Source organism: Micropterus dolomieu, linkage group LG16, assembly GCF_021292245.1.
Source record: "Micropterus dolomieu isolate WLL.071019.BEF.003 ecotype Adirondacks linkage group LG16, ASM2129224v1, whole genome shotgun sequence".
Taxonomy (NCBI): domain Eukaryota; kingdom Metazoa; phylum Chordata; class Actinopteri; order Centrarchiformes; family Centrarchidae; genus Micropterus; species Micropterus dolomieu.
The window spans coordinates 6,089,432-6,113,216 of NC_060165.1; the positions used below are offsets into that span (position 1 = coordinate 6,089,432).

The 23,785-nt window shown below is 40.6% G+C and overlaps 2 protein-coding genes across 7 annotated transcripts in view; one reads left to right on the top strand and one right to left on the bottom strand.

The window, feature by feature from the left end:
* Positions 1-11,246, top strand: part of LOC123984868 (aryl hydrocarbon receptor nuclear translocator-like protein 2) — a 24,275-nt gene extending 13,029 nt beyond the window's left edge. For 2 of the 5 annotated variants that reach the window (XM_046072071.1, XM_046072075.1), the window contains exons 10-17: positions 3,986-4,220; positions 4,696-4,802; positions 5,006-5,156; positions 5,409-5,461; positions 5,555-5,666; positions 5,936-6,029; positions 6,407-6,503; positions 8,519-11,246. In XM_046072071.1, the coding sequence (XP_045928027.1) occupies positions 3,986-4,220; positions 4,696-4,802; positions 5,006-5,156; positions 5,409-5,461; positions 5,555-5,666; positions 5,936-6,029; positions 6,407-6,503; positions 8,519-8,667 (998 nt within the window). In that variant the 3' untranslated portion in view covers positions 8,668-11,246. Of the gene's footprint in view, positions 1-3,985; positions 4,221-4,695; positions 4,803-5,005; positions 5,157-5,408; positions 5,462-5,554; positions 5,667-5,935; positions 6,030-6,345; positions 6,504-8,518 lie in introns of all 5 variants that reach the window. The other 3 variants (XM_046072072.1, XM_046072073.1, XM_046072074.1) reach the window with 3 other exon arrangements.
* Positions 11,247-17,056: 5,810 nt separating this feature from the next.
* zgc:162331 (uncharacterized protein LOC793007 homolog) overlaps positions 17,057-23,785 on the bottom strand; it is a 43,337-nt gene continuing 36,608 nt past the window's right edge. For both annotated transcript variants that reach the window (XM_046072046.1, XM_046072048.1), the window contains 4 exons: positions 21,102-21,293; positions 20,177-20,330; positions 19,842-20,027; positions 17,057-18,934 (listed from right to left, as the gene is read on the bottom strand). In XM_046072046.1, the coding sequence (XP_045928002.1) occupies positions 18,598-18,934; positions 19,842-20,027; positions 20,177-20,330; positions 21,102-21,293 (869 nt within the window). In that variant the 3' untranslated portion in view covers positions 17,057-18,597. The remainder of the gene's footprint in view (positions 18,935-19,841; positions 20,028-20,176; positions 20,331-21,101; positions 21,294-23,785) is intronic.

Here is a 23,785-nt window from a genome sequence, read left to right on the forward strand (position 1 = left end):
CTGCCGGATGAAGCACAGTCGGGTGGCGGGGAAGCACGAGGACAAGCGCTTGCTGCCCAGTACTTCCAAAAAGAAAGGTAAGGTCAGACTGGAGTCCAGGCTCCAACAACTTCTCAGCATCTGCACCCACCCATTCTACGATGTCACAGTGTCACCGTCATGGGGGAAATGTTGGTTTTTGGTCAACATCCAACTCGGATCAGGCAGAGACACTTACTTCAAGGATTTGACCATTTGTACAAGGTAGATTTATTTGTCATTTTACAACATGGGGTTGTATCACGAGAGTTCCTTTTATGCTACTCAGAAAACAAATATTAAAAGCTATACAGTTTTTGGTAAATAACATGTTATAGAACATGTTGTTTAACATGGTGGAGTGCTGAGGATGAATTAAGGAGTCTTACAGCCTGGGGGAAAAAGCTGCTTTGAAGTTTGGTGGTACAATAGTGGATACTATCTCTTAACAGGCAGCAGCAGGGTGAACAGGCTGTGGCTGGGGTTGGAATTGTCTTTTAGTATCCTTTGGGCTTTGCGCAGGCACCTCACCTCACTGATATCACCGATGCTCGGTAGTTGGGTACCAATGGTCTTCTGAGCTCTTAGACAGGGGTGTGTGTCTTTTCCAAAAATCAACAATCAGCTCCTTAGTTTTGCTGATGTTGGGCAGTAGGTTGTTCTCTGTACACCAGTCTGCAAGATAGATAATTTCCTCCCGATATGAAGCCTCATCGTTGTTTGAAATCCGCCCAAAGATGGTGATGGTCATCTGCAAACTTCACAACAGTTTTCTCCACGTCGGGGAGATGCAGTCATGGGTGTACAGTGTGAACAGGAGGGGCTGAGCACACAGCCCTGGTGGGCTTCTGTGTTGAGCACTATAGTGGAAGAAGTTTGACCACCAATCTTAACTGTCTGGGAAATGATTGTGAGGAAGTCCAATATCCACTTGTAGAGTGTTGTATTTAAACCCAGAGGGCTGAGTTCGCTAAACATTTCATGGGGGAGATTATGTTTAGTGCTGAGCTGAAATTAACAAAGAGCAATCTGATGTAGGTGTTGTTTTTTCTCAAGGTGTGTGAGGACTGAGTGGAGGGCAGTGGAGATAACATCCACATCCTGGGGATCAGTTGGTTTTGAAAGCAAACTGGGATGTGGAAGATGTTTTTGATTGCCAGACACATATCTTTGGTGTTGTTGGTGTTAGGATCTCCAGTCTCTGCTGTTGTCTCCGCTTTGCCTCGTTGATGCCACCTTCCCCGCCCTCACCTCTCAATTCATCCAGCCTTTGTGGTTAGGGAATGATTTCATTGTCTTTGTGATTGCCACATCGCCAACCCATTTGCTGATGAGGTTGGAGGACTCCCAACAATCTTATTGAGTCACTTCATTATAAAATATAATTAAGCTTTATTTTAGATAAATATGCACAGATAAACAGACAAAACTGTGACTTCCCTTGCACTGATCTGGCAATGCTACTCCATGCAGTGTCCTATTTTCACGTAAGTGCTTCCAAATGATTCCGTTTGAAATACCAGATGGATGGGATGTGCTTCTGAAGGCAAGTGCCAGAGAAATTAGGCTGAAGGATATTTGTTACCTCTAAGTTTTATCATTCTGTGTTTTTCACAGGCATTTCTATTTCAAAAGAACACAAATCTGCTGTAAAAAAAGATTAATTGTATTTTATGTCTGTCTTTCAGATTTATTTGCATTTGCAATCTCATATCGGTTGAATCCTAGATAACTTAACTAACACTACTAAAAAGGCTCTATGCAGTAAACCACACTCATCTTCTACTTTAGGCTGTGTTTTCTAAAATACTTCTGGAGCCAGGTCTGTTATCTTGAAAGCTATACACATAATTTAAATAAACACAGAGAAACACACTGACCCTCTGAAATCTCCAGCCTCTGTGAATCAGAGCTATTTGGACCATTTTATGTCTGTTACCAGCTCTCTTGAGAGCACTTGAGGTGATTCAGCTCAGAGGAACTGCCTGATTGAGATTTTTTCTTTTATTCAGCATTGTATGTCATATTCAGTCCTGGACGTGCAGGACTCTTCTAAAGAGATGAGGAGGAGTTTGTGTGTACAAAAGATGAAGTCAATATTTTAATGTGTTTCTAGGCAATGAGGTCAGTGTTCAGACAGCCAGTGGGAAACAAACAAAGTCAAAAATGTACACGCTTCTAAAAGAAAATCTGATCTGGCGGAGAGGTGGACTAGGCTGGGTGTGGATGGGTTATGACCCTCCTATCCCCACCCTCCACCTACTGGCAAAAGTTAAGGATGCTGAAGCTGAGTGCAATAGGTAAGCCTGAACCTTTATTTCTATGGCAAGGTGTTAATTTCTATGAAAAGAAGATAAATTACTTTGTTATCTTGGTCGCTCCTGTTTAAGGTAACAACTAAGTACTGATATTTATTTTCCCTTTCCACTACAGACTGCATTTTGTGTTTCAGATTTTAAACCAAATAAATGAAACATCACACCGATAGTTACTTAAATGTGTTAAAGAAACAAATTGTGATGACACAAACATTGGTACTGTCTGGAAAACACACACATTTGTCTTTTCCTGACGTGATTTTGTGGTGGAAAGAACTCGATTGAGCCTTTTTCCCAAATAGCTGCCACAATTTAAAAAACGTAGTCCTGCACAGGAACTAGGTCAGTGTTACAGTATCATATAACCACAAAGTAAAAGATGTTCCAAACCCCTCACTCACTCTAAACCTAATTGTGGTGACAGAAACAGTGCGGCTCCACTCAGTGGCCAATCACCGCAATTGCACTGCAATATACAGTATTAGGAAGGGAAGAAATTACTTTTAAACTTTTGTCATAATCTTCTCTTTTAGGGACTTTTGCTCTCACACACTATAACAGTAATAGTAACAGTAACAGTATGGTGTATTGTTGCATGTAAACTATGCTCGCAGATTATTTTTCTGGTTCACACAGATCTATTTTTAGGGGCAAATGCAATGAAATACCTGCTCTGTGTATATGAGCACCATTTTTTTTAAAAGAATATAGGAAGCCATATTGTTATGACCTGGCTCAAAAGGCCACAACAAAAGGGAGACACCATAGTAAAAGTTTAACAAAGTGTTTATTAAACCAAAATTAACCAAATTAAGTCTGGTGCCAAAGTAATAGTAAACAAATATGGGGTATGAACATCAGTGGTTTCAGTCAGGTCAGGATGATAGATGCATGGAAAATGTGTGTGAGGGTGTTGTAATGTGCAAGAAATAATAACTATCAACTAAAAGAACATACTGTATCCAGAAACCAAGGCAAAGGTGGAACCTGTGGAGTGAAACAGATGATGGCAAGTTAGCAGAGAGGTCCACCCGTCCTCAGCCCAGCAGCAACCTCTCCCTAAGAATGAGAATAAAATGTTAAATACTCTACAGGGCAATTAGCCCAGGTGCCCAGAGTTACTGCAATCAGCTCTTCCTCTACAAGGGGGGGAGGCAACACCCACTTATGAGGGCATCAGGGCATCACAATATACACCAAAGTAGAAAGACCATCTCTCAATGGGGGAGGAGGACTGCGACACCACTTATCCCCGACCTGCAATTCTGTCCTTTCATTCTTTCCCAGGAGTTTGATCAAACAATCACATGTTTGTCACATCATGTGATGTCGAACAGTGTCTTCATTATACATCAGTTGATCATAAACGCATGTATAGAAAGAACTTCGAAATCATGTTAGTGTGCCCTTTTGTTATACCGTAGGCAGCAAAATCTGAAACTTTACAGGCAATAATCAAAGCTTTTCAAGTAAAATTTTATTTACAAATTCTAAAAACTGCTTGTGCCCTGCAATGGACTGGCGACCGGTCCAGGGTATACCTTGCCACTTGCCTTATGCCAGCTGGGAATGGCTCCAGCCCCATGCACGGATAAGCAGGTATAGTAGACTACTGACTGACTAAAAACTATTTGTTTTTGTGCCCACAGACACTTACAGATACTGTACCCTCCACTGCACCGGACACATGCGGGCTTGGCCGAGCAGCCAGGTGGACGCAGAAGGTGACGCTGAGAAGGAAACCTCAAACCTGACCTGCCTGGTAATGGTGTGCCGCCTCCTCCCTCACGCGTCGCACCAGCCTTCCAAAGACATCAATGTCAAGCCCACTGAGTTTGTCACCCGCTGTGCCATCGATGGCAAGTTCACTTTTGTAGACCACCGGTGAGATTCCTGATTTTAACTACATCCATCTGCACAAGTTACCATTTATCTTCCTCTTGTCATGGATTAGTTCTGAACACACGGCTACACTGAGAAAGAAGTGGCAGAGGTGCGTTGTGGTCAGGAGGCCTCTGAGCCTACAGCACAAGTTTTGTAACTTCAACTATCAGTGGAGATAATCCTTTCTTTCTTTGCCGTTGTTTCTCAGAAGGAGCTATGCCTCTTGATGACATCACATGAAAATCTCTTCTCATTTTTTTGGGAAGTAATTTCATACCAACAAGTAAATTGATTCATTTAATCAAATTCCCATATGAGTGACTGCTGACTGTTACACCTGGAGAGGCTAATTTAAACAGTAATCACTTTCATTCCATTTTCGCTTAACACTGTTTTTAACCTGCACAATCCTGGGAGACAGCGAAAGAGAAAACCAGAATAACTATACTCCCACTTTATCCCCTCTTTCTCCCAGAGCCACGACAGTTACCGGTTATTTGCCGCAGGAAATTCTCGGCACGTCGTGTTATGAGTACTTCCACCAGGACGACCTGCAGCACCTCGCAGAGAAACACAGGCAAGGTGATGAGATTACTGCACCGAAGCACAAGATGCCCGTGTTTAAAAATTGCAGCAACTATGCTTAGAAAATGTTTTGTTGTTTAGAAATGAAAGGCAGCCCCTCCCCTGTATTTTGAAAGTAGTGGCCAGAGGGCTTGTAGCAACATTTTTGAGTAATTTTCTTCTGTTCTCTATGATGACACTTGTGCCCAATCTCTTGGCAGCTCTTCGAAGCAAAGAAAAGATTGAGACGCCTTGCTACAAGTTCAAAACAAAATATGGCTCCTATGTTTCACTCCAAAGTCAATGGTTTGGTTTCACAAATCCTTGGACCAAAGAAGTTGAGTTTATCGTGTCTTTAAACAGAGTTATCTCGTAAGTATGGATTCATTTATGAAGTGTTACCTGTATCTCAACGACTCCGATACCTTGACATTACACTCGTCTATTTAGGTTGTTTTTTTTAACACGTTTTACAGCTGCCAAAACAATACAATCCTCATACAACCTACTTCATACAGATTGTCCAAAACCTTTGTTTTTGCATTTCATACTCATTGTGCTTCTGACCAAAAGACATGGATTGTGTATGAATATGGCAGCATAAATACTCCTTTTCACCAACAGGGGGCCTGGTCACACAAAAGATGAGGATGCAGGCGGGTCAAAAGCACTTAAGGGTATAATATACACTCTGTATTCATACAGTATATGCACTGATCTCATGTGTGCAATTTTTGTTAATTTAAAGGTTGACTTTTCTTCTTCCACAGAACACACAAAGCAGCTACCCATAATTCCCGGCCTTTCCAGTGGTGTTGGCACAATGATATACGCAGGCAGTATAGGGACCCAAATCGCAAATGAGCTCATCGACTCCTACAGGTGAATTATGTGTATATATGTACAAAATGGTTAAACTAAATACAAATAGCTGTATTTCTTCACTATTTGTATTAGATGGAGAAATGTGGAGAAATGGGTTAAACGTTTAATGCATTGGCATGCAGGGATGGGGTACATCAAATAGGAATATGATATAATAAGGTATACACTCTATGTATATAAACATTTATAATAAGCCTGGAAGAATATTTATAATAAATTTGTCAAAAATCATTTTATCTCCTGCTGTGTTCCAACCTGTTTTTCAGCAGAATGAACTCCTCTCCATCAAGCGGAGCTTCCAGTCCGTTTGGCCCTGCCCAGGAGAAATGTCCGCTTGTTTCCCCACAAACCAGCAGGAGTGTGAGTGACCTCTTCATCAGTACAGCACATTTACATGGAGGCAAATTACATAAATTTGTTTGCATTCATGAAGTCAAGGCATAATCAGTGTGCGTGGCGACTGCTTGTTGAGCTTCTGATCAAGGTATAAAATAACTGAGTACAAACATTTCACATTTCACATTTTTACTTTTTACATCTAATTGAATTATATTTTAGAATTCTGCCTCACTACACATCAGAGGCACGTTTGGTGTTCTTTTCTTGTTTTACTGTCAATTTTAGTGGCATAAGGAGGTTTAATTCACATTTTCTCGACTTTAATTACCCATTTCAGTGGAGAAAGGTGACACATGAGGCCCTTTGCAGTGTTTTAACGTTAACAGGACTTGTTCCAGGAATCCAGCAGAGAGGAGGCAGCAGGCAGTTCATCACAGTCCCAATCTGACTCAGCGACAGCAGCAGGGGCAAGCAGTGCAACCTCTGAAAGTACAGGTACTTTGGCCAGGACAATCATAAATCCAATGCAAGGTATTAACAGTTTTTACCTACATCACTCCAAACAAAGAAATGGGCTGCAACGGTCTCACAAAGCCGTCATATTGGCAAAAAACTCCAGCAGTCTTCATATTGTTGACAAACCCACGATTTTAAAGGGGCAATCATCTGGGGCCTCATTTATAAATGTCATGTTGGCACAAAAAAGACATATGCCCCTTTTTAAGCAAATTTTAGGATTTATAAGAAACAAAGTTGACGGGAGAATGTGTGGTTCTCCATGGAAACTTTGACCCATGTGTACATGCATAAACTGGAGAAATGAGAAACTGTAACTTAAACGACAGAAATGAAACTCGAAGTGGTTTGAAATTGGTACCTTTGTTTAAAATAAATCAAAATATTACCTTTAATGTATTAAATTACGATGAGTTAATTTGCAAGACAGATGGAACCAAATAAAAGCCATTCTAAAAATGAATTAACTAACACCTGTTTGATACTCACTGGAGTGCAAAAACACGATTTAGAATAATGAGTACAAACGGAGATATATTTTATCAGAAATCGTTACGTTTAAACTGATGCCATTTTCGATGCCTCAATGGAGCAAATACGAGTGCGTAGTTTTCATGTTATCACATTCGTTGCTCTATCTACAGCCATTTGAGTCAAACGTTGTGCACGACTGTCTGGATGGGATACACTATTTATTAAGTAGATCTTTCAGTGTACAGCTTATGTCACATAAAAGAAGTCTTCTTTTAATTCTGTGGCAACCTTATTAATTGAGTTGATGACCACTTTGTGTGTGGAGACTTCATCAACACAGCTGCTGGTAGGGTTGACATGTAGGAGGTGCAGTGCAGCACCACAGACCCTGATGGAACACGCAGGCACTAAAAACAGTAAAAAAATGTCTCATTTGTTTGTGTAAATAAAAGTGTTAACACAACTTGAATGGATTTTGTTAACTCTTAAACTAGGGACTACAAATGATGTGCCTGGGTCATCCGGTGCGTCTTGAATATCTGTGTCCACATCCACTCATCAAGGGGTCGAGTTCGGGTGTCCCCTTTCCTTTGGGGCACAAGCACTCTCTCTCTAAGACTGTGTACCTTTTGGCTTCTACTTTTATGTCGGACCACTTGTTTTTTTATTTCGCGGAGGGTCAGACCTTCAGAGGCCCCATCCACACTACTCCGTTTTTGTTTAAAAGCGGAGTTTTAAAACAAATACGATCTCCGTCCACGGCAGCGTTTTAGCTGCATATCAGAGTTGATCTCCATCTACATTAAACTCTCTCCATTGAAACTCCACTGAAAACGCACGTGGCCGTTCACGCACACTGGGCATGTGCGTACCAGTGTAAACATGAAGCAGATGGTCTCTCTCTCCTGTAGTTACAGAAGATTTGGCGAAATTCAATATTTTTCAACTACTTTCTGCTGTCGATGACGGTACTGTAAGTTTGGTGACAAAAACAATATCAACCTATACAACAAGCTTGTTTGTAATGGCAGCCGGCTAATGTATAATTTAGCATTCAGTGGAATCCTCCTGTACTTTCTTCAAACCTTGCTAATGGAAAATTGCGGAGAAAGTTATATTTGCCTAGTAGGACTTAGACATTACTCTTTATGTGTGGCGTTCTTGCAGATTGGATTTTATTTCCCAATTAGCAAAATTTTTCACAGAAGTTACGTTACTATTACCTTCTCATCTTCAATGAAAACAACTTAAATTTACCATGAAAGTAAAGCCGCTTTTCTAATTGTGTGGCAGAAAATTGCACTTGAACCGTATTCTCAGAAACCTGGGCTCCCCAGACATGAGTTATGCAGGTGGACCTTTTTTGTAGCAACTGAAGAAGAAGTAAACAAGTTAGTATGAGGGGAAAATGATCTTAAACAATTAATCACCACATAGTAGAGGGCACAACATCAGAATTTTTAAAAAAGTGTCCTTAAATTCTTGTTATCTGTTGTCTTTTTTATTTATTTTTTTCTCAGGTGAGCCATCTCAGCTGGACTTGGACATGCCAGGCTTGAGCAGCTTCAGCAACGATGAGGCAGCCATGGCGGTCATCATGAGCTTGCTGGAGACGGATGTAAACATGGGTCAATCGGGGGACTTTGAGGACTTACACTGGCCTTTCTAGAGGGCACACAGACTTTAAGCCCCTCTCACAATATGCCATTTTTTTTTGACATTTGCCGAGAACTTGGGAGTTCAGTTGTTCATTTTGTGACTGACTGATCTGGCTTTGCACAATTGAACCCACTGGACTTTTACCAAAGGCCGCAACATGTCGTACTCGAGGAAGCCTAACAAGTAGAAGTTAATAGGAATACAAATGACTATGTTTACCTTGTTGGTTCCCCCCGGCTCTCGCATGAACGAAAGTGAGATTCAGGTGTCTCTGGAATCTGTGGTAAATCAGGGTCTTCCTCAGTGACACTACAGCATCCACAGAGAGGCTAAAACCCAGACTTTCCACAGCGGAACGATCAATCTACTTTCTCTGCTTACGGCCAATAAGTATCGAAGGTCTGGTGGAGAACCAGACTCCTGCCATGTGCAGAGCTGCTGTTTTTCATAACATGGTCTGATTGTTCCAGTTTTTATTCTGAACTCTTTTAAATATCCCATTGTAAGCCATGTTTAAAAATACTCTGATTTCTATATATAAGTAAGTACTGAAGAAGGCTAAAAGATGCCCTTCTCCCCTTCATTAAGAATTACAGACTCATTGATTATGCAGATATAAAAAATGCCTCAAATCATGTTTTTATGTCGAGACAGTATTTGGAAAGCATGTTGGATTTTGCGCCTGCAACCATCATGTAGACGATTTACTGAACTGGCCAAACAACTCTCATACATTTTGACTGGCGCAGATTTATCATGATCATGATCAGAACAGAAGCCCGGCTTAGTCTAAAAGAGCTGGGTATGTGAACATTCAGAAATGATTATTAAGGAATTATACTTCAACCAACAACACGCAATGGCTAATTTTGTCAGCTAGCTAATACCAGCTATTAGCAATGAGTTCTAATGCTATCGAAAACTACCAAGGAAAAGTGTTTCATGGAGAAAGCTTTACTTTGGGAGTGTTTTTAATCAAATAAATACTTGAATATGCACTCTTGTGTGCCAGGATAAGCAGTTGGCATGGAAAAAGGCTCTACATTCAGCTTTTTAGCAAAACTTACACAGATACAACCCAGTTCTGTCCATATGGTTCCTCAGTGTGTAGAAGGAAGCTGAATCTGTGGTTAAATTTCAAAAGTTTAACCACATGAACGTTTTTTTTCAGTCAGGTTTCTCTTTCCCCAATGTGCCCCTGTGTCATTTTCATACTGGAGCATAATCGGCTACCAGTTATGTCACAAATCATGCTGATATGTAGATGCCTCAACTTTCTGCCCCAATCTTCTGCTTTAGCAGAGGTATGTGACAGACTGTAAAGTTTGTAAAATGTATGTTTTCATATTGAATGTGCACTGAATGACTGAGCCCTAGTATGCCTATCCTGTGTTCACATATCATATACTTACTGTATTCCAGACGGTTCTGTGAAGGTAATCTGGCTTACACTGACTGAACTCCTGGGACAATATGGAAGGTTCACAAGGGATAAGCCAACATTTTTTAGGACAGATTTTAATACTGTTCTGTCATGTCTTATATACCCCTACTCGTTACCCTTGCTGTCGCACCCAAAAAATTATTGGAACAGCCTACCACTGCAAGCAGTTTGCCATAATATTTGTATTGCTAGGGAGACAGTAATGTTGCATTTAATCTATTTCTGAATGTCCCACTACCACATCAGTGTATTGTAAAAGGAAACTCCACCTTGAAGCATCTCAACATTGTTTAAAAAACATCTTTTCTGGATCAATTTAGTTGTTTGGTGGCTTTTTTAAAAACTTTTGGACCAGGAGAAGCTGGCCACATTAATATAATCCCAGCAACTACAATAGAGTTTAATAACAAAACACGATTTGGTGATTTAAAACATTTACAGTTATCATCACAGGCCTTTGTGTCGATTCCAAAATCAAAGAGCAATGAAAACTCATCAGTGGAGAGGCAGGGCAGAGAGACCAATTATAACATCCTTGTTAGCCAAAAACAGGCCAGTATGCAATGCAGTCACAAGACAGGTTGAGGTTTGAGCAAAGGGCGCCACAATCATTATCAAGCTATTTCTTTCTTATGATTATAACTTTAAAATTCACAGTTATGGCAGTCATCTGGGGAGACGATGAGATCCAGACGGAGAGACAGTGAGTTCACCTAAATATTAATACCGATTAAAATGTACAGTAGACTCAGATCAACGGTGTTAGAGTATGTGAGGGTGGATTTTACTTTTAAACTCAGTGACTGGCCTTCATAGCAGCACATGTAAACTGTGGTTATATCACTGGTTCCTCTAAGCTTGAAAGCATAATGTGATTGTGTTGCCTTGAACACATGTTGTTTCTGACAAGGTTCAATTGTAAATCAATTGTTATGCGCTGTCTTTGGCTTTAAAAGCAACACTATTGGTACTGAACAATATTTGCTGTTGGCATCAGTGCCATATGATATGGACAAGCATATTGAACATGCCCTTCTATCAAAAGCCAAAATGTCTGATTTGTGTGTGCAAATTGTTGTTGATGTATCTGCTGTAACAAGGAATGGAGGTTAAAGTCTTTGAAAGTAAAACATTTTTTTCATAAATGGTTTGGATTTTATTTTGTCTTTAAAATAATTAAAATTTTGTCGTATCATAGCGAGTAGCTGTTATTTTTTGCAAAAGGCAGGACTCTCTTGCATAATTTATCATTTGCTGATCAACGTTTATACTTCAGTTTCATTTTTAAAAAGACAGAATTGGATGGAAATGAACAGTTACCTTCCTCACTGAAACAATTCTGAGATAAAGAGGGGCAAACAAAGTAGAGGGGATGTAGACGGATGCAACTCATAACTAAGAAGTTTTATACAGCAATTGCTGCCCTACCTAGTACAGTGCTCTAAAAGTTAAACATAATCCTCGTTTCATCTATGCATTGTTCAAAGTAAGCATTTGATAATGCCAATCATTAAAAATGATATAAGACAGTTACCTTTACAAAATGCAGAATAAGTTAAACATTCAGGAAACTGAAATCTTATTGTTAGATACTAAATAAATGTGCCCTTATTTTCAGAAACATGGCTGTTCATCCATATTAGTATCACACTGAAATAAATATGAAGAATATATACCTCTTGTAATACAAACTCACAGAAAATATATCAATAAACAAAACAAGATTAGAACATGTACATAAATGCTTTAAAGCAAATCTATAAAATAATACTCTGAATTTGCTGGCATAGGGTCATCTTGTAGGCTGTTTTACAATGTTGTGCCTCTAAGATCAAAAATTTGGGTCTGCGGAAGAGTTGAAGGAGGAGGGAAAGACGTGAGGTAGAAGATACTGCGTGAGGTCAATTTGAGTCCAAAATCATTTGCCAAAAGAGTACATTTGATGAGCTTTAGTGTTTTCTGTCATCAAATTGGTTCCCAAATAGGCAAGCTCAATCAGCTAATTACTCGGGGGAAAAAGCCGAGGTCAACTTTATAAATACAGTACAAGCACGAGTTTGAATTTTCAGGAGGACCAGCGAACTCAGCGCCAGTAGGTAATTGTGGCTGTAATTTTTCAGTTATTACTGATATGGGAGTGATAAATCACCCACGTACGGATGGGTTTAAAATCACTGACCAGCGTAGCTAAGGTTAAATCACCCCAAATCTCCCAAAAGACATAAATCCTATATGTATGGGGCTTTTGATGTAAATGTCATGGCCCAGTGGGTGATATTAGAAACTTCTTCAGCAAACAAGGGATGACATGTACTAACAAAGAAACACAAAACAAACTTTGTCAGGTATCTTACTTCATGAGCTAGTGCCCGGTTAGACCAGCAGGTGACACAGTGAAATTCATCTGCACCTCTTCAAAAAACAGAAGGTGCTCGATGCTTGGTGTCACATTGATTACTTCCAGGGCTACTTGGTAAAGCTAGGGAGCTAACCACATGAACAAGCTAGCGCTAGTCAGCCATGAAAGCCCACTATGCCAGGTAGCTTGCTAACAACAAAGTTAACACAGTTTATTTAAGAGATACATTTTCCGTTTTCCCGTGATAAAGGGAAAATTATTTCGAGATCACGAATGTTGTTTTCCCGCGATAACGATATTTATCTCGAGATAACAAAACAGAAGTTAAGACACGAGTCGGCAGGAGCATTTCTTAATGATAATTTCAGTGTGTTGTCAGTGTCACTGGTTATCTCAGTTGGTAGCGTAAAGGACTCACAGTTAAAGGTTTGATCCCCACTTACGACCAATTTGTTTCTTATTTTTTATCTTTTTTTATAATCCTCTTCAACAAAATTCTTATGAAGAGACCGTGTCACGTGCTCACAATAAAGCATGTGCTGAACTGTGTGCGTCCCGGCAATTGGTGCAACTCCATCAACATGTGGACTTTTCATTTCTCCATCATTCCCAGGCAGAGGAAATTCCTCCTCTTCTCATTCAGGGGTATCAATTTAACATTACACAACACCCAATCCCTTGATTATGAGTCCTGTGCTCTACCAACTGAACTAACCAGCAACACTTGTTCCAAAATTATCCTAAAGAAACACACCTGCGGACCCCTGTGTCGAGCTATGGTCAAAAATATCCTGTTATCACAGGAAAACAGAGTAAAAAAAAATTTTAATGGCTGCTTAGGGCTTCCGTAGGAAACGGACTGATAACCATTTTGTGGTCATGGTTTTACTATGAAAAATGTTGGTCTGACTAGGGCCCACAGCTGACACTAACTGTTGAATAATATTAAATAAAACACCTCAGAGTGGATTGGGAGCACTGTACCTACCTTTGAGGCCAACAGTGATTTTCTCTTAAGTAAAAGCCAAAGCAGGCCAGCTTTAGCCACCACCCCCATGATCAAGATGAAAATGTCAGCTACAAACCAGTGGCCTGTACTACGAAGGGAGTTAAACCTACTCAGAGTTAATGGTGCGTTCCCTTTGACATGGGAAGTCGGGAATTTCCGAATTCAAAGGTCAAAATTTCAAAGGGAACGCCCCCTTAAGTCGGAATCCCAACTTCGGAAGTCGGGAGAATCACCCTAAATCTAATATCGTGGTGGATGACAAAGCCAGGGAGGCTTGTTGGACTAAATTTGTAGCCTAATTATCTTCCCAGTGTTCTTATTGTAGTTCAAATCTCTATTATGTATTTTATGGGCTCTTCTTTTATGTGTAATATGATGTAAAGGTACAACTGCAGGTCCATTGTAATAGAAAAAAAGGAGCCAGCGGGGGGGTAGTCCTAATAATCCCTGAGAAAATTAAATTTAATCTAGCCTACAAGAAAAAAACTTGAATATTCTCTGACATTATAGTCACACCTTTGAGAGAAACTTTGCTTTGCAAGGCTGCAACATCAGCATGCACTGGAAAGTTATATTAAACTTTGCAATCGGATTTAGCAGTGAGGAAATACTCCTGAGTTTAGCCCACAATCACTATCATGTACCTTAGAGACTGCCTTGGATTGGGCATATTCAGAAAACAGAGTGATTTGCAAATGTTTTATGACATTAATTTCAGGGAATTTCCGGTTTTTCTTCTTGTAAATTTCACACTTTCATCTAGGACGTGAAAACACTTAGGAGAATTCAATTATAGACCACAGATAGGCTACATCTAAGAAACTATCCCGTTAAGTAAGATTCCTCTTTAAAATCACCGAGGCTGCAGGGCTCGCTCTCTGAACATAATACTGTTGTGTTCAGAACTTCATTGCAACCGCAGTGGAGCAAATCAGGATGAAATTTAAACATATGTTATGAAGCAGTGTGTATTAATATCCTACTTCTCATCATTAACTGAGTACAGATGTGGAGTATAGTCCACGTGCAGGGTAACCTCGAGTTAACCACAAACAAAACCTGCTCGGAGCTGTTTAAAGATGCAGCGTAAATTGCCATGGCAACAGACCTCGGGTAACACTTATCCACCTTTCGTAGTACGAGTTAACTGAGAAGTTACACCCGACATCACGAAGTTACTCCTGAAGTTACCTGGATAAGCTAGTTACCCCGCTTCGTTGTTGGCTACAGGCCACAGATGTCACATCAATATACTTGGTCATATTGCTGAAAATCTCAGGAGGAGACGCTGGCATGTTAGCAGTCTTTGATCCAGTGTCACCCCTAAATGAATCCTGCCAAGTCAAAGAGGGATTGTCAGTGTTTTGCCTTGACCCCCTGTATGTGTATCTAAATGGTTACAAATGAGAAGGTGAAATTGAGAGGGTGGACAACTTACTCAGACAATTGTTTCTGTTTCTTTCTGTGTTGCATTAGGCTCTCGAACACATTGAGATGATTATTTTTGGAAGTACAATTGGCTTTGTGCACATCGAGAGTTGTCAACACTGTGGAGCATCCCTGCTGAGTTTTGAGGGTATTTTCAGACTTTCACCAGATGTCTGTTTTGTTCTGTGCTCTCAGTGCCTCATTTGTACCTCAAAGGTGTAATAAGTGCAGTTATTAGAGTAACGGGGTGACTATTTCTGGAAAGAGATGTTGCTGTCATTTTTAAAAGCTGTGAGCAATGCAAATGAAATGCAGTTTGACTCCTTTGTTTTGGGGTAGAGGGTAATATCTCGAATCCTGGATAAATAAACCAAACCCATATGCGTGGCTACCACTACAAGTAAGTGACAAAACATGGTTTTGTTGTAATTTGGGTGAACTGACCCTTAAAGTCAGTCAAGGTATTAAGCTTTCAAATTTTACATAGGCTGAACTCCATTGCATATTTGAGTAATTTTTTTTAACAATTTATGCAGTAATTTGATAGATTTCAAACATATTTAAGTCTGAATGAACATATATATATATATATATATATATATATATATATATATATATATAGCCATCAAAGTCACTACTGTCCACCCATTCTATCTCAAATTCATGTCTCTGAGGCAGCTTTTTCCTTTAAACTGTTTTTTTAGCCCCCAAACAACCGAACACACACGCAATAACAATCTGTAGCATAGACAAAACATACAGGCAGGTGTTTAGTGTTCATTCCTCCCTCAAATGCAAATAGGTATGTCGTATGTATATCTTTACATTGCAGGTGATTTCCATTCCCTGCAGCCTGTCGGATTTTACTGCGAGTTTTCCTTTGAATGCAGATCGTGCTTGGGGACCCAAAAGATGTGCAGCTCACTGTTTTAGCAAATTGTTTGTTTTTCTTTGTTTCTTTCTGTACGGGGTCAATCTTCGTTATCAAATATTTAATCAAAGGCTGAACACTTTTAACTATTTTAAAATTTAATTTCATATATTTATCTATTTTTCTGTTTAATGTTTTACTGATTTCCAAATAGAACGTCATAGGAAATTGATTTTGCATGAGAATTTGTAAAAACAATAGATATATAAACAATTGAAATACATTTTCTGTGGGTGTAAGGGAGACTTTTGCATTTAATCAACAACTGAGATTCCCTTTTCTGACACTGAAGCCCAGTGTGAACAGATAAACCACTCCATCTTCCTCATGTGTCAGTGTTGCTCTGCAGGCAAATGAGGTCATCTCCTCATTTATAACTGTCATGACTGATGAATTAGGTCTCTCTTCCACAGCTTTTTTCTCTTCATCTATTTCCTTCTTTCCTTTCCTTTGATTTTCCTCTTCGTCTTCTATCAGAATAGCTGTCTGATACTTTTGTGTACAGGCAGGGGAATAAATAAATATGTCTGTAGGCAGGTAGGTACAGACAGGGAGACAGGCAGGTTCTGGTACTGGTGACAAAGAGCAAGAGAAACTGAAGAACAGGGGTTGTGCAGAAGACCTCAGTCTTACAGCCTGGTAGCTGGACAGATGAGATGAGCAGGTCTGGAGGGCAGCCAGGAGGCAGAGCTAAAGGGCAGCAAAGGCGGAATCCCTCTCGTGGCCTGCGATGAAGGCAGAACCCCTCTGGTTTCTGGCGACATGGCTGCAGATCAGGACCGGAGTCTGGTGGCTGGAGTGCGGGACTACAGGCTGGCAACAAGGCAGCAGGACTAGAGGCTGGCGACAAGGCTGCAGCTGGGAGACAAGGCGGTGAACAGGTGGAACCAAATGAAGCCATGTTTCCTCGAAACATGCAACAGTAGGCAACCGGTGCTCATCAGAACTTGAAGTATGTTTTCTCTCAGTTGGTGGGTGTTCAATTCCCCACCATTGCCATTTAAATAAATGCTACATTTTGTTGGGGCTGAACTTGGCCCAGGTGTGCAGTTGGGTGTGGCAGTCAGGTGAAGGAGGAAAAGTCAGAGGGCGTCTGGTGGACAGCATGAGGATAGCAGGTCTGGGGAGCTAGAGACAGGGACAGAGAGCAATGAGATAGTGTGGCTGAAGAGAGGAATTGAGGAACAAACTGTGACACTAGCAGAAACAGACGCTGAACCGTGAAGTGTTCAACTAAACAAAGGTCTCTTTATTCAGCTTTTATGGCAGTCTTGTTGTTATACAACAAACACTTTACAGTAAGACAAATATTCAGGGCTTCCTAGTCCAATCCTTTTAAATCCCCCCATTCAAAAAATGTAAAGTGCAGATTTGTTAGTGTATCTACTGAATCAATTAAAAATGAAGACAGCTCCACAGCTCGAGCTCTTGTGTAGAGTTTATGATTAAAATGCATGTAGATAGATCAAAGGAATTATAAAGCTTCAAGGTTGATAATTTCTTTTATTATGAAATTGATCAGTTTCCACATTTCATGTACTGCACAACTGCAGCTAAGGTTTAGAGATTTCAAGTGAATCAGAGTTTATAGGTCATCAACGGTGGTCAATGGTTCAGAGGTTCGTCCATCTCCCTGCTCAGACTTTACATTTCAGTGCATTTCTGTGCAGTTTCCAGAGCAATGAGGACAAAACTGCAGTCTGTATGTCAATATGTTATATTTTATGCTATACCTTACCAGAGAACCTTAGTTACATTACATAAGAGTTTTTGTGTGGTTAACAACGTTTTGTCTGAACCGATCTAGGGCTCAAACCAGACTTTAATTATTTCAAGTTGTGATTATTTGCATTTATTATTCAACCAGGTCTGATTTCCAGTCAGTATTGTAGTCATGTATATTCTAGATGTTCCTAAATTCAGCAGGGGCCCTGACTAAATTTGCCAGTATTTTTGCAGTACAGACAGAGAAAAACAAACAGACACAGACAAAAAATTATTACATTTAGTTAATAGTTTTGGTGAGAGAGAGAGGATCAATGTAAAACGATTACTTTATCATTAAATCCTTACAAACAGCACAAACATCGTCTGCAGTCAGTGGTTGCAGCAACAGCGGCATTAATCACAGTGTATTTGCTACCCATAAGTCTCTATCATCAGTCTATTTTCTCCACACAGGAAAATACCAGGACATATTAATAAGAGCTGTAAAGTGACCTAAAACTTTTCATTACACGTGAGATTTCAGAAGTTCATGTTAAGTCTGTCTAAATTAGATTAAGTGGACCTCAGGAAGGCTGATAGGGATCCTTTTTCTTAACAAAAGTCTGCTGAGAGATTTGAGCTGCCTAAACAGTGGCGGCCATAGTTGAAGTCCTTTATGATCCTTCATTGCAGGTTGAACCAAATTTGTACAACACTTCCTCTGTTCCCTTGTCGAGCTGCTGCTTGAGGCTTTCTCCAAAGAACTCCTCTTGCAGCGTGTGCAACAGCAGTTCAGAAACAATTAAGGGGAAAAAATCTAATGTGTTCAGTTCAAAATGCAGGAGAAGTTCAGCAAGCATGCGGCAAAAGGGTGAGCTTCTACACAGTTTTTTGTGTCTCCTTTGGAACAGCTTTCTGTGGGAGAATACAGGGGTTAGGAGGACGAGAAGACTTCATGTGCCTCCAAAGCCTGCCGGTGACGCTGACGCTCTGCGTGGCCCGTCAACATCTTCAGCAGGAACGGCACAGCCAACCTGTGAATGTGGAAGGTGAATGACACAGCTACTGCCACGGGCGCTGTGGAGTCGGGTTGGGGTTGGGGTAGATAGGCGCCGGTGTCGGGTGGGGGTAGGCTGGCACAGCTGTGTTGGGGTTGGGCGGGTACGTCGGGGTAGGATACTGCGCCATGATGTGAGGCAGGCTATGGGTGGTTGTGTGGGCTGGTGAGGAGGCAGCGGAGGAGGAGGAGGGGAGGTGGAGGTAGAGAGGGGCGGATGGAGCTGAAGGGGCGGAGGGTGCCGTCGGAGTCGGGACCCTCTGCAGGACGACGTGTGGGTAAAGCTGCGACTCAGAGCGGTAGAGTCCGGGCATGGAGGCCTTCAGCAAACTCTCCTGACTCCTGAATGAAAGAGAGCAAGAAGTGAAGACAATCAGCTCAAAGTTATAACTTGTATAGGAAAGAACTTAAGTTATTAGTGTTGTTAAAGCTAGAATTTGGGTTTTGGATCTGGTTATGGGACTCTCACATGGTGTGTGTACTACAGTATCCTATATCTTTTTGTAAGCAACAATATCTTTTAACATAGTTTTTTAATGGCTGCTGCTTCGGCCTCCTGGGACCACCAGGCTTTGGGCACACAGTATACTTGCTATTAGGATCAAATCCATCCACTTTTTTCCCTTGAAACTTGGTCAAATGACATTGATATTGGTGGTGATCAAAATGGGATTCACATTTGTGATGGCAGAAAAATGTTTTCTTCTTATACTTATTATCTTTTATGTAAGTACTTATAAGAGTGCTGTTTCTCTATTATTATTATGTCTCATACCTGTTCCTTTTATTATTATTTACATCCTGCTAGTCTGTCCACATGTGTAGGGTTTAGGTAAGGGATGTGAAGTTGTTTTCTGTTCCTCTCCTGTTTTGGCTGGGACCAGTCAAAGCTGGTAGAGGATCTTTTGTTCCCCAAAACATAGAAACCCAGACTGTGTAAATGATGATGCAGCCCTTTGCTCTGGGCCAGATGTTAGTGACAATCTTAGGAGACAGAACCTCTGGTCCAGCTGATTTGTGTACTTCTCTGTTTATTCTCTTTTGTTAAATAAATTCTAAAAGACAACGGTTTGTTGTAACTCAATTATTTACTCAACCTCTCACCAGGAATATAATTTCCACAACAACATTATTAATTATTATTTAGATATTATTCCTAAATTACTTCTTTCCTTACTGTGTTCTCAACACAAAGCAGCCACCATCATGATGTTTTTGGTTGTCTGTGATGTGAGTCTTGCCAGTTTACCTCTGGTATCCTCTGTTTTCATATCCACTGAGTCCTCCAGTCAGGTAGAGGGGGCTGTCGGGAGCCAGACGGGGGTTCATTCTCTGGGAGAGATGGAAGATCTTGGGTGGAGGGAAAGCTTCCCAGTCACCCTCTTCTCTCTCCAGCCAACACTCGCTGCGACGGGCCGAGCGCTTCTCTCTGCGCCTAAAGGAGGAAATAACTTTTATTAGCTCAGTAGACCTCATATATGGGAGATAAAGTTTGAGATCAGCCAAAGACTAGATGTAACAGAGTGATTCAACTGCGGGGGTTATATTGAGGGTTACTTTAGGCAGCCCTCTCTTCAGTCCTACCTGCTCCGTCCCTCCTTCTTGGCTCGGTCCCGACTAGTTCGTTCCTGCAGACAGCAGACAAGGAAGGACAAGGACATGGCGAGGATGACAATGCCACTCACCACTGAAGCCAACACAGCCACTCTCAGACCACGATCCTCAGGTCTAGGGATCGCTGCGGGGGGAAGAATTACATTAATAAGATTTATTTTAACAGATCCCCAGAAAATGTCAGCCAGTGTTCAGTAGTGGCCTGCAAAATGTTGTCTCGTTGTTGACTATCTGCTGTGGAAGTTGAATATTTGATACACTGATGCTGGAGACTGATTAAATACAAATAGTGTACATTTAGGGATGAGCGAATACACTATTATCTATATCTGTTTAACCAACTAAATTATCTCTAATATTTACCCACTAATAACTAGACTAGATTTCGACATCCCGTCTCTGCTCTAGCTCTGTAATTGCCTAGGGTCTGCTTGGCAGTATATGGCACAGGTTTAGACCAAACTGTGGTGACCAAATATATCATTACAGATTTAACCAATGGATAAACAGGAAATGCTTCAGGAAATGAATGCAGTAAAAGTTCTGCTATATTTCTGCTCTCGAGTCAGCAAGATGTTGATTTTACACGACATGTTTGATCTCTGAGAGGAAAAGGTTAGAAATGTTCCCTCAGCATAAAACAATGCTGTGCAAGTTCACCAGCGACACTTTACATGTAAGCTGCAGCCGGATTTCACGCATAACCACACATGTGAAATGAGAACTAGTCCAACCATTGCATTGGAGTAGTTCATACTGAATGCAGGAGAAAAAGGCGGTTGCTGTACACTAAAAAGCTCACTTAAGAAGATTGTTCATTTGGAATATGAGTAATTGTAAAGTGAAGCTGAAAAGTTGCTTGATTTAGCAAATAAACCTGCTTAAACTGGCTTACCTTCACAGACAGGCAGGTAGTTGCTCCACTGCGGTTTTCCGTTCCTGACATTGCAGTAGATTTTGTCGCTGCCGACCAGCTGGTATCCTTCTCTGCACCAGAAGGCCAACACGGTGCCAATTGACACTCCTGTGCCACTCTCTACATAGAAGGAACCCCGACGTGGTGGCATGACAGGGATACAGGACAGACCTGAGGAGAGGGGAACAAAAGAGAAGGTCACTTAATTGATCAACAAAACACCTTGTGATTGAGAGCTGAGGACATAAATAAAGAAAACGATGGTTTTGATTCATGAGAGCCAATCTTCCTGAAATGCAAAAAGGTATAGTTCAATATTTTGGGAAGTATTCCTCTCATACTAAATATGAACCTGGAGCCAGCAATTGGTTAGCTTAGCTTAGCTTAGCACAAAGGCTGGATGCAAGGAGAAACAGTTAGCCTTGCTCTGTCAACAGGTGAGTAAAAAGCTGTATTACATACAGTACATAGTGAACTATAATTACTGTCCAACATTTATTTTATCATGTCCATTTATTTAAGTGTCTGTTAAGTGTTTTATGCTCTATATATTGCCCTCGGAAATTTCTGTCCAAGGCATGATGTATATTACTTTGCATTTAATAGATGTGAAAATGACTGTTGTATGCCTGTAAGTGGTGATGCAACATGATGATGATTTATAGATAACAGAAATCTCAATTTACCGTCAAGTCAGGCTTTATTTATATAGTACATTTCATACACAGGGCAACACAATGTGCTTCACATAAAGTGACAATACAATGGCAACACAATCACACAGGTGCAAATGCAGGAGATAAATATGCATATCTACATGTGTTTTAAATCAATTATACAAGAATCAGTGCAGAATATACAAATGTCAAAATATACAATACGGTTTAGGCAAGGGGAATGCATGCCCTAATTGCTAAACAAAACACCTCTGCTAACATTAAGCTAAGCTAACATAGCTGGCATAAACTGTATACAACGTGGACGTAGTGTCTGTGACATCCGTAGGTCTCTGAAGAGGTATTGTGAAGTTCAATGTGGGCATTTCCGGCCATCGCCATCTTGGCAGTGCCTGACTGGCTAATCCAAAAATGGGCAAAAAGGTTGAGCTGAGGCGGGCTAAATGAAGCCTGGTTGCTGCGACTAGACACCTGTGACAGCATCCACCTGTCACTCAGTTGGCTGCTTAAAGATGAAACTTGACTTCAAACCTCCCCGACAAACTACAGGCGAGACCTTGACGGCCTAACCCCTGAGTGTCCGAGGCTTGCTCACCGCTGTGAGCAACAAGAATATGCTGGCTTGGTAACACTCACTTTTTGGTGAGTTGATAAACGGTTCTCATCACCGACAGGGTGAACGTTATAATTGTAACCCAAAACTAACTATGGCAATTGAACTGACCTCAAGTGGCCATTCAATGAATTGCAGTTTTTGGCACTTCCACGTTGGCTTCATTTTTCAGCCATTATAAGTGCAAGAGAACACATAAGCACATTTCCCATAATGTTGAACTGCCTGTTTTTAAATACTATGTCTGAAACAGTTGCAGTAGTGCGTAGTTTCAACATTTTCCAGGTTATCTTCTAACAAACCACAGAGAACCACAGTCTTTTTTAGAAACAAGCCTCTCTTTGATTCTGAGGCATTGATAATGTTTACCTCATTTCAGACTACACTGTAGCTATTGGAAATATTTGGATGTTTGAAGATTTAAACTTTCTAACCGCCCTTTTTTTTTGCCTCAATCTGCTTCTTTCTATGTTTCTATTCCACACACTCGTCTCTTTGGTTTCCCATTCTTCTCTCTCTTTTCTCTCCACTTTCTTGTCAAACAAAGATACGGCTTGGTCCAGAGTGTCTGTTATCTATGCTGGGAGCCTAAGGTTTGCAGTTATACTGGATAGATAGGCACGAGGAGATGGAGAGAGGGAGAGACAGCAAGTACTATTTTTATCTTCCTTATGCTACAACACGCAAATACCTCAGAGGTCTCGTGATACAGCAGCTATTGTTAGATTGTGCTGCAGGGATTTTTGAGGCTCTCATGTAAACCTACAGCATTGCTAGTTGCACAAAACATCCCACATTTTATCTAAAAGATCTTACCCAAATGGAAAATAAGTATGGTTTATTTCTGCACCATACTGTAGCACAAAATAACCATATTATATCTGCAGTGAGGTGACAGGGCTATTGATCAATGCTGATGATGCTGATGACTCAGCAAAACACTTGGCCAGTTGCTGGGATCTCTGGCTTTAAAAATTTACTTCAGTGACTCATACTTTTTTATGGCCACATGTTTGACAGTAAGTTACATCAATAATATTTATCCAATAAATCACAAGGGTAAAAAATACCAGATGAATAGATAGTTATCCACATGTACAGTTTATTGTACTTGAACTAAATTACACAAACCCCATCTGCCTTCATTACCATAAAATTTGTGATTTAAGATGCATCTTCACTCGAATCACCAACAGAAGCAAACATTCACCAAAAGAAATTTAAATTTTCAGACACACTATGCTACACTAGATTTCAATTGTGAAAATTAGTGAGTTGTTTACTACTTTAAAGCTGCATTAACAGATGTTTTTGGCAACTTAGGAGTAGCGTAACAAGACACAACAACACAAAACTGACATATCATGGCCTTT